General features: G+C 34.5%; 1 protein-coding gene across 1 annotated transcript in view; it reads right to left on the minus strand.

The window, feature by feature from the left end:
* The window catches only part of LNPEP (leucyl and cystinyl aminopeptidase), a 91534-nt gene that overhangs the window by 47995 nt on the left and 31481 nt on the right, over positions 1 to 12058 (minus strand). The window contains exon 2 of the mRNA XM_079145854.1: positions 1738 to 2578. Coding sequence (XP_079001980.1) covers positions 1738 to 2578 — 841 coding nt within the window. The remainder of the gene's footprint in view (positions 1 to 1737; positions 2579 to 12058) is intronic.

Raw genomic sequence — 12058 nt, forward strand, 5'->3', positions numbered from 1 at the left:
TCAACAAGGAAGGTACACCTTAATTACTTATCTACCAGTTTAAATTTTATTCTAATTATACCTCAGAGGGAGAAAAGTATAAAAACTTTTCCAGTAGAACTAAGCATAATCAAAAGTGAAAGAAAAAGAAAACCTGCTCAGAATTAAAATTAAAAGGTATAAATAACAAAATATTAAAAGGTATAAATAATCTCCTAAACTTATAAAATAATAATATATTAAAAGATATAAATAATCTTCTAAACTTTTACCTTTACCAAGATATCATGTGAGGCCTTCATTACTCTAACGGGTAGGTTAATGAAGCTACATTTTGTTTATAGTAGTGGTTTCATTGATTATTTTAAGGCTTTAAACTACTATTTTAATACAGCGTTTTTTAATTTTAAGAAACCATGTTCCATTTTTCTAGCATGTTCTTTATCTCAGTCCAGTCCATGGCAAGAGTCAATAGTCATACCCAAAAACATCTTACTCTGCTACACAACATTCATGCTTTCCATTGTATAGTAATAGGTCCAGGGATTCTGAAGCAATGCTCTAATTGGATGAGATGGTTAGGAGCTTGTACACAAAGTCATTCTTTTATGTACATCCTGTATTTCTTAGGATGATGGAGGTTACAGAAAGGGGACTAACGCCAAGAACTCCAAACTGCCACTCCAATTATAAATTTGTATTCAAATAATTTGAATAATTTGTCAAATAATATATGAATTGAAATGCGGCAACGGATGTCATTTATTTAAAAAGTATTATAGATAAATAAAAAATTAAATTATTTCTCTGAATAGAAGCACAGATGTTGCTTTGTCTCTTTCCCCATTTAGGAATCAAAAAGCTTTCTTAAGATAGATTTAAAATATTCATTTCTAACTATTTCTTATAACACATCAAGGTACATTAGGTAAACTGCCCACATCAGTTATTCACAAATTGGTTCACAAATAGAGAAAATACGCCAATTGCATTGAGCAGATATGACAAAGACTTTATGCACATAAAGAATATCACTATTTATGATATTAATTTAATATATTTATGATATCACTATTTAAGATATATGCAGTGTGCATTACATCTTTCTGGAAATTCCAACTATATGCCATGAACACTAAGATTAAAATAAGAAATATATCATCCAAATAAGGAGCTGAATATGTTTATGTTTTGTCTCACCTTTTTTTTTTTAATTGAAACGAACTGAGTTTCTCCTACACTTTTTAAAAATTTCCATCAGATAGCAAATAGTCAAACTGGAATTTTCTTTAAAAAGAAACCAGTAAAGATAAGGATACTAAAAATTGCATATATAAGCATACCATGCTTTGTGTCCTCTTTCTCCATCTCACTAAGCCTCTCCTAAAAATTCTCCATTTTCCTCTTTTTTCTGCTTCCCATAGAGACTTCATAGTGTGATAGAAAATTAGAATCACAGAATAAGTAAAATCGGTAAAAGTTGAAGACAACTTAAGATTTTATGACAGACTACAACTGATCTATGCTTTATCTAGTCCCTTCCATCAGCAAACTTCTACCCTGCACCCCGCAATAATATATGCTCAAAGTTTTGCCTAAGAATAATAGTATGTTTTCCCAAATCACCATTCTGTTGTGCACATAACTTCCTAAATTAAAAAAAAAAATGCAGCTAATATGTCTGGTATGGAAAAGGGATCCATATTGCAGAAGTCATAATACAGCAAAGAAACAGAAACATTTAAGAGGGCTACATACTTTTTCTCATTGCTTTCATCTGTATAGGTGACACCATAAAACCCATAGTAAGAACTAGATATATTTGCTGAATAGTTTATCTTCACGGTATAATTGTGCCCTGCTAGAAGGGCTTCAGGGGCAACAATGGCAATTTGTTCATGATATGGATATTCCAGGATTTCAACTTCTTTTTCTTGACCTGAAACTGCTGACAGAAAAGTCACTCTTGATATATTATGACCTGTGCTATGAAGAATGATATTCCATGTGGTCTGAAGAGCCAGAAGTGAAATTGTCACAGAACCCCTGAAAGTCATTGAGGTTAGGTTTGGGTGCAGGTGAAGTTCATAGCGTTGTGGCATAATGGCAGTGGGAAGCCTAATTTGTGCCCATGGAAATAACTTTCCATTTGTTGCAACTGGCTTAATTAGTTCCATTGACTGGTTTTTTTTATGGCAGCCTTCTTTGGTAAAGGTACACCTAGGCAGTAGGTAAATCACCATGATTACAGAAACAGCAACCACAATGACAAAAACACAGACCACCAAGGTCCTTGCAGAGGGTACTGAACAGGCCCCATCTGGATTCTGCCTATAGCCAGCTGCACTGTTCCGAAGTCCTGAGCTTCTGTTCATGAAGGACATGCCCAGCAGCTTTGCAGATGACTCATAATCCTCTTCGTCCTCATCCATCTCATGTTCACCAAGACCTCGCACCAGCAGTCGGGAACCCCGGGGCTCATATTCCACCTCATCAGGCTCTAGAGGATGTAAACAAGGCTCTTTGGCTAAGTCCACTACATCTGGCTCTTCCTCAAACATGCTGTTTTCAATCATATTCCTGGGAAGCTGAAGTCGATCTAAAAGTCCAAACATAAGGACAGGCACAGAGTTAGGGAAAAAGTTTATAGTATGATGTTTTCTAGCATAACAGATTTAATGTACAATTTTTTTAAATTACTGACTTATTTCCATATCAGAGCTACTGTATTTGATGCTTGTGACATTCTTGAGTCATTCATTAAAAAGCCAAGCATAAATAAAACATACCACAGTATAAGACAAATAAATAAACAGGCTAATATCAAAAAAGACAGCTGAAATTACAGATTAATTTTCTTAATATATTCCTATTCAACAACCTGGGCCCTGGCTCCAGGCTTTAGCAGGCTGCTTTGGCCTGCCTGGCTGTGTCTATTCCCACAGGGCCAGGAGTCAATAGGATCAAAGGGATGTACCCACAGTCCATGTCCTTATTCTGGGGTTTAGGCACCTGGACCCCAGAATTCCTGACCCAAAAACCTTGAGCCTTCCTTCAGGGCCTTTGTCTCTTCCCTGAGTCTCATTCTTCCTGGGGAGTAATGCAAACTGGTCACCCTATTTCTAGGCTCCAGTGGTGGCTAAGCAACAGAGTGGACTATTTTTCCCCACCCCTCAGGAGAGGGCTATTCTTGTCCCATAGCAAACTAGAAATAGCAAATTATATGGAAAATTTCCATAAGCAAGAAGTAATAAAATTATATGACAAAAATCTCTAAATATCAGATAAAACTACAATTCAACCTGTTTTCCACACTTCAATAGCATTCAAAAGTACAAAATACTCCCATCTACAACAGCTACACTATACACCACAAGTGTTAGTGAATCTTGGGGTAGGGAAGTAGTGGAGGCTTTCACAAACTACAAGGAACCACTCCTCCAATTTGCCAAGAATCACTGAGAAAATGTAATACCCTTCAAAAAGTAGAAAGGTAAATAACCATCATATATCAATAATTCTTAGAATTAGGCCATTTACATTCATTGTACTTTATTTAAAAATCATAAAATTTCAGCTTTTAAGAAGTTATCAAATCGAATTATTCTTAATCTTTCTCTACAAGTACTTTTATCTATTATTTCTAGGACTCACGACAATTATATGAAGTGGCAAGCATTCTTCTTCAGACTTGAGAAAACCGAGAACAGAAATGGGTTGATTTCTTTTCATAACTATATGATGATTTAGTGGTAATACTGATATTAGAGCCCAGGTTTAAAAATTATGATTTCAAATTTTATTTGATTATACTGCATACTCCTACTTAATAAAAGATGAAAACTTATACCTCAATTATTGACCCTGTTAACTGGCAATAAAGTTGCTAAACCTAGTATTTCACCATTACCAGAGCAAAGCTTACATTAAACTATTCAATATTTAACTTAATAGAAATGTACAGGTACCAGTGAGGTTGCCTTTTCTTACCTCTTCTCCATCCTGAACTTTGTAAAGGGTATATACTACCTTAAAAGTTTTCTCTGAATAAAACTTAACCATTTTAAAGTTGTGAATTGTGCCATTTCCTGTTAGTGATTTGAAACTGGAAGGGGGTTATAATACCCTGCTTCTGAGAATAATCTTCTAAGCTTCCAACAATGCTCAACTTCTTGTAACAGAGTTTATTTTGTTTGATAGTTTAGTTGTATTTTTAGGTCGATTACTTCATTGATAGATCAAATATTTAAATTTTTAAAAAAATTTTAACGAACTCTTAAATGTTTAGAAATGTTCTGTGGTAGTTTTTAGAATCTGGCATAGTACTATAATTTAGACCTAGAATAAAAGTCTAGAAGCCCTTTAACTTTGTGCCTCATGTGTGAAGATTATGCTCCCTTAGGCATCTGTCTATGTGCTTTCTTCTGTGCCATACCTAACTAGACAACAATGGGGGCTGGTCAATCTGTTTTTATTTAATAAATTTCTAACAAACTGTAGGAAGAGTCTCAGCTTAATATTTGAAGCACTCCCTTTCCTAAATTCTGTCCCCTTAAAACCTTGTTTTCATGTGATTCTTCAGCCATGTCCTGTTCAAAGCCAAGGGATAGTCCACAATTTGACCATTTACCCTCTCCTGTCTGCACTTCACTAACAAGTCTTCTGAGAATTGCTTAGTTAGTGCCTGACAAAATCCAGATAACTTACTCCTTATTTAATGCCCCATCATATTAATATTTAAGGAGAATTTTAGAAATGAAGCACATTCAACCATCTATTATATTCTACTGCATATTCGAAGCACTTTCTGGTGTGTACAATCATATCAAATTAAATATATCAAACCAGTGAAAATTTATTTTATTACAGTAGCCCATGAAGACTGTACTTCAAGCCTATTTAAAAAGAAAATGTTAATTTGATTCTTAAGTCAGTACATTTAATTTCAGCATAAACTATAACGTTTGATTGTTTCTTGTTCTAATGGGATGTATACCTTTTGAAAGATAGTGCATTAAAGAAATAGGCAATTATCTAAAACCTCTCAAATTTACATATGCAAGCTATCTATAAGTCAAGAGCTTCTAGATTAGAGTTTATGGTTTTAAATAACATGGACCCATGTAGCTATGACCTAAGAAAAGTGAAGCATTTCCTTATATCAGATACTGTGAACTATCTTGATGTTGTTTGTAGACTAGTGCCAATATGCAAACTTCATTTTCCATCTGTGATAGGATACATTTGGAAGTTTAGTATTCAAGAACAATTTACTGTAATTTGTCAGAGTAATTTTATGTCTGAACTTAATAATTTTTAAAATAGAACTTTTTTGCATGTCTTTTTTAATTTCATTTTTCTAATGATGTATTTTTATAATAGATTAAAAGTAAAACAAAACAAAATAAGAAACCCTGGTTCTTCAACTCGAATAATTTGAGAAGCAGTGAGCCAGACTGTCACTGTAGTGATGATTCGGGTCAAGATAAAGTTCTCAATCATGATAGTAATAGTGGGAGTGGAGAGAAGGGAACAAGTCATGGTGAAGAGGTAGAATCACAGAAATTAGTACTTCCTTGGGCTGGATGGGCCAGTAGGGTGGAGGGATAGAGGGAAGCTGATGTCAATTCCTGTACATGATCCAGCTTGCTTGCATAGCTAGAAGAAGGAAAGTCAATCACTGAGATTGAAAATATAAGTTTTCATATTCTTCTCTCTCTCTCTCTCTCTCTCTCTCTCTCTCTCCCCCTCCCCACTCAGGAAAGGAAGGAATAAAAATGGGAATTTGGGGATGGATTTCAGCTTAGGACATGATATATTTGATATACCTGTCAGACAGTTGGGTAGAAATGTTTGATTTATAGCATAATGTAAAATTCAAGACTTGATTTTACATTGAGGTAAAAGAGCCAGGATTTGGCAGCTTGATCTTAAACAGGTTAGGCTCCATTTCCTCACCTATAAATGTAAATAAACAACATCACTGTTTCGTAGGATTATATGTGGGTTTGGGGCTCAAAAGAGGGATGAGGGTAAAAAAATAAATTTCCAAATCACCTGGGTATATATAATTCAAAATCATGCAGACAGATGAGACTACTGAAAGGGGAGAACAGTCAGGAAGCATCAGCTTTTAAGGAGTGGGACAGAGGAATGAAGCAAAAATAAAGAATAAAAAAGAATGGACCAGAGGGAAATTATGAGGGTAGCACCCCAGAAACCAAAGGAAGGATTTCATGAAGGAAGTGCTCAGTATTAAGTATCTTAAAAAGGCCAAATAAAATGAGGCTAGAGAGACCCCTACATTTGTCAACCAGCAAACCAGTGATTTCTGTGAGGCACTTTTAGGGGAGCAGTAGAAAGAAGGAAGTGGGAAGCAGTAGAGGCCTGATTCTAGTTTCCCAAAGAAAGAATGGAAAGTGAGCAAGGGAATGGAAGGGCTGTAGACTGTTCTTGAAAAAACATAGGGTCAAGCTAAAGAAAGTATAGTATAGAGAAATGTTAAAGCCTTTTTTATTTTTTTAATATATTTAAGATGGGAACAACATATGCATACATTTTGGTGAAAAAGAAAAAGCAAAGAAAGATAAAAAGTAGAGGTGGAGGGGCAAAAGGTGAAATACTGGAGTAACATCTCAGAGGGAAAAAGAGAGATCACAAGAATTCCAACATAGGGATTAACCTTGACTGTAAGCTAGGCACTCTCCCTCTGAACCTGGGGAACAGGAGGTGAAGGCAGAGAAGAGGCATGTCTAGGTGTGGATCCCCAGAGAGCCTTTGTGTTCTCTGTGAGAGGAGAAGCAAGGTCTTGTGCCCCGAGCTTCTGGCAACTGTGGGGAAGGCAAAAATGATTTGAGGAGAATAATAAATCACAAGTACCATGGAAGAGGTCAGGGAGTATGAATTAGGGAAAAATATGCCTGAGATATCCTTTTAAAAGCCATGTGGAATTTGACCACCAGTCTTTCTAAGCATCTTTTAGTAATGCGTACCAGTCCAGGTCCAAAAAAAGAAAGAAAGTGATATATAGATCACATAAAAATAAAGAAAAAATATGTAAAACCTAGAGGAAGCAAACTGTTACTCGACGGTTACACATGTAGTGAAAAGTCAAGGGCATTTGTATAGTGGGTGCAGGCAAGAACCAAGTGGTTAACTGAGAGGTGCAATTAAGAAAACAGGACAAAAAAATGAAGCCATGGCAAATAACACAGAGAGCAAATTGAAAGAAAAGCAAAAAATTTCCCACAGACTGTAATCCCTCTCAACTGTCAGAGAAAATGAAATGTGCTTTCAAATTAACAAGTCAAAACAACTTCAAAAGAACAGGCCTGATCTGAATAAGTATTTCTGGGCAGATACAAGGCTTGCTATATTCAAATGAGGTCCTAACAATAAAGCACTACTTTTTCTCGGAGGTCCCTATGACATATTTATAGAAAACTAAAAGCTTCTAGGGTAAGAAAGCATTGAAATCTTCCAGATCATTTCCAAATGTAAACTTCATTAAATTTCCTAAGAGATGGCTACTTATCAAAAAAAGTAACTATTTCCCTAATAAGGATTCTTAAAAAGGAATTTTATGTTAAAGAAGTTCAGGCTTAATAGAAAAAGAAAATAAAAACTAGAATTTAGAACAAATGATTTTTTTCATGCATTCGTCTAATCAGACAAAACATTACCCAGTCACCTTAACCTGCACTCAAAAAAAACCTCTTCTCATCGGTCGTTGTGCTCATTTTAAGTTCTAACATCAGAATCTAATGAGCAATCATGGACAGAGAACAAGGTGTATATAAGCAGTCCTTTTCTCTAACACACTGTTTCCTTACACCTCAATGTACAAGTAGTGCCATAAAATAAAAACAGAGACTCCTGCATGCATTACTATTTTACCCCTAGCAGACAGTACTTTGTCACAAACCACTTTTAATTCTTCAGTTGAGGTGCACAAGATCATAACGTTGTATGCATGATCCAAGTCTTATTTCTGGCTAACATACTCTCAACCCAATTTGTCTCTTTTGTGAAGGGAAAACTGAATAGGTGACTCGTGGTGGGAAGCAGAAAGATTACAGAGAAATGATGCATTCCATGAGCACCATAAATTCATTTTACTTTATTTCACTCTAATCATAAGAAATCAAGATTTACTTTGACCAGCTGGGTGTGAGTACACACCTATAGTTCTAGCTGAGATGGAAGGATCACTTGAGCCTAGGAGTTCAAGACCAGCGTGAGCAACACAGTGAGACTCCTTCTCTAAGTAAGTAAGTAAATAAATAAATAAAATTCACTTTTCCCTTTTAAACTACCACTAAAGTTTACTTCAACCCCTTAAAACTTCTGTGGGAGACTTTTACTTCCAATACGACAGAGAAATTTGTACCAGACTATTCTTCCTGTCATAAACAACTATTAAACTGGACAAATGATGCAACTTTTTCACATATTGGATAAAAAGCAAAACAAAATGTGACTTCAGAGAGAGGGAAAAGGTGAGCCCACAATCACTCTGGTTCTCTATCTTCAGACAATCAGTCACTATGTAGCATGGCAAACTAAAGTTCAAGTAGAGCACAGACCAGGGCACTGGGGAGAAGAGAGTTGTACAGAGAGCCCAGAGAGGTCTATCGGGTTTCCTTAGAGTCCTCAGCCAAATGCAGGAGGAAAACAAGTAAGTGGCTCTAATAAGGTTAAGATGGAAAAGATATACTAGAGGTCAAGCAGTGTAGGGAAACATTAGCAGTCCAAACTAACCAGAGGAATCAGGTGAACCTGGGCTTCACCTTGAAATAGTTAAGAGTTTAGGAGCAAAAGTCACACCCTAGCATGAAGTCTGCTGTACACCCATACTAACAAAGCCTAAAAATCAAGCTCTAATGAAATCCACATTGGAAGAAGAATCTGAGGATGACTTTGTTAAGTGAGAGGGGCCTGAGAATCACCTTGGGCTTTCTACAGATCTGCCCTAATAAACTTTAAAACTAAACCTACAGAAAGTGATCAGCCAGTAACAAAGTTTCTGACAAAAATAAAAACTAACATTCTACAGAGAATTTTTTAACACAGCATCTCTACAAGGTGTCATCAGTACTGTCCAATAAGTAATTAAAAATTACTAGACATTCAAAGAAAAAAGGAAATGTTGGGGCTGGGATTGTGGTTCAGTGACAGAGCGCTTGCCTAGAACATGTGAGACACTGGGTTCGATTCTCAGCACCACATAAAAAAATAAATAAATAAGGGTATTGTGTCCATCTACAACTAAAAGAAAATTAAAAAAAAAAAAAAAAAAAAGAAAAGAAAATGTGACCCATAAGAAAAAAAAATCTCATTAGAAATTAGGATGGTCCAGATATTGCATTTAGCAACACCATTAGCACACTCTTATAAATGTGGCCCAAAGAATAAAGGACAAAACATTTTTAAAGCAGAATATGTGAATAGATCGGAATCTCAGGAGAAAAGTTGAGACTATAAAAAAGAACCAAGAGGGGACTAGGGATGTAGCTCAGTAGGAGAATGCTTGCCTAGCATGCATGAAGCCCTGGGTTCAATACGCAGTAATTAAAAAAAAAAAAAAAAAAAGAAAGAAAGAAAAAGAAAAAGTGGAGGATGAAAATTGTAGGATTGAAAAGTTGAATAACTCAAATGAAACAAACTAACAACTGAATGGACCTGATTACAGACCAGAGATAGCAGGAAAAAAAAAAGTCCATGAATTTGACAGAGCATTAGAAATACCAATTTGACAAAGATACAAATGGTTAGAGAAAGAAAAACATGGCATCACATAGTTGTGGAACAATAACAGATAATCTAACATATATGTAATGGGAGCCTCAGTAGTTTGAGGATGAGGTTGAAAAAATATCTGAAAAATAGCTAAAAATTTCTAAGTGGAATGTATTTTATCCCATCATCCCAGATGTAGAATACCTATAAAAACTTAAATTGAACAACAAAGAAAACACTTCTTGTAACTCTGAAATCATAGTTAAATGTTTTTTATGGTCTTCGAATTGTAAACTTGGGACTTAAGGGTTAATAAAGAACACCATTTAACAGATCCAAAATGTTCAAAAAACTCCAAAGACAAAAAATACAAACAAATACATATTGAGGCATGTCATGATCAAACTGCTTAAAATCAAAGATAAAGAGAAAATCTTTAAAGGAGGCTGAGAACAACACACTACACACAAGAGCAAAACAATAATGGGAGTCAAAAGATACAGATGACATTTATAAGGGGCTGGAAGAAAATTACTGTCAACTCGGCATTCCAAATCATTGAAAATATCCTTCATAAACAGGATGAATTTAGATATATAAATTAGAGACTTCAGATAAAGTAGATGACTTCATCTGAAGTCTTCATACACTACAAGGAATTATAAAGGTTCCTCAGGATGAACACAGATGATACCAGACAGAAACAGACTTCAGAAAGGAAAGAAGAATACCAGAAATGATATATAAGTGTTAAAAGTAAATGCATGTTCTGTTTCATCTTAAAAGACTTAAAAGACTATTTTTCAAAACTATATGCATAAACCAAAAATAACATTTTTTATAAAATAATATAAAAACATAGTTTATAAAATATGGAAATAAAAGACACAAAAGCAGGAGCAAAAAAAGGGAAAAAACTGAGTAAGAGAAATGATATTAAATCATATTTATGAATTGAGAAGGGGAAACTAGATGTGTTAAGTAAAAGTGGGAGGTTCAGAGCAGGAAGTGAGAAGGGTCAGGCATAAAATGTGAAGTGGAACAACAGACTACACACAGACTTCAGTAAGTTAAGGATGTGCATTACTAGCCCTGGGGCAAACACTGAAAATGCAATTTAAAATATGTGTATATGTAGTTAAGATTCCAATAGAGAAAATAAACTGAAATACTAAAAATATCCAGTTAACCCAAAAGGAAGCAGGATAGAAAAAACAAACAAAAACAAAAGGAACAAATGAAAACAGTGACAAAGTAGTAGATTAAACCCAACTATACCAATAATTTCATTAATTATAAATAGATTAAATGTTCCAACTGAATGGCAGACATTGTCATACTGGAATTAAAAAGCAAGAACCAACTGTATACTATCTGGAAGAGATGCAATTTTGTTCTTGTTATTGCAGTATTGGGGATTGAACTCAGGGCTTAACTCATGCTAGTAAGTTAAGCTACATTCCCAGCCCAAGAGATGCATTTTAAGTTTAAAGACACAAAAAGTGTCTTTAAAAAGTATATTGAAGTTGTGTAATGATAAAAGGAGAAATCCAACATGATATCAATCTTAAATATGTACATACCTAATGCCAATTTCAAAATTCATAAAAAGGGAAATAAAATTCAAAAGAAAAAAAAATTCAGAACCACAGTTAGAGAATGTATAAAGTTTCTCTTCATAATTGATAGGACAAGTAGACAACAAATACATGAGGTCATAGAAGATATACACAATACTATCAACCAATCTGATCTAATTGATATGTATAGAAACTAAAGCAACCAACTGCAAAATACATATATGGAACACTCACCAAGATGGAAAAAAACAAGATCTCAATAAACTTCAAAACACTAAAGCATTATGATGATGATGATGAATGTTGCTGCTATTGTTTTTATCAGTGGCAATGATAGAGTATGCTATCATGTGCTCTACCCTACATGAGCTATATCCATAGCACCCAAAATGGTCTTTTGGAGACTTTGTTCTCCAACCATATCAGAAACGATTAAAAAAATCAATTAGTAAATTAGACAAACAATCTCTAGATATTTGGAAAACTAAAACAAACAAAAAACTTCTAAATAATCCATGAGCCAAAGAAACCACAAGAAATTTAGAAAATATTTGAAATGAATAATAAAAACATCAGATTTTGAGAGAAATTTGTTACTTAAAATGTTTATACTATTTAAAAGTTTAAAATCAATTATATAAGTTTCCACCTAAGAAGTTACAAAATAACAACCCAAGTAAGGAAAGGTAATAAAGAACAGAGCAAAAACCAATGAAGTAGAAAAGAGATAACAGTAAATTAAAGCAAAAAAAGAGAAAAAA

The sequence above is a fragment of the Sciurus vulgaris genome (assembly GCF_902686455.1).
Source record: "Sciurus vulgaris genome assembly, chromosome: 6".
Classification (NCBI taxonomy): Eukaryota; Metazoa; Chordata; class Mammalia; order Rodentia; family Sciuridae; genus Sciurus; species Sciurus vulgaris.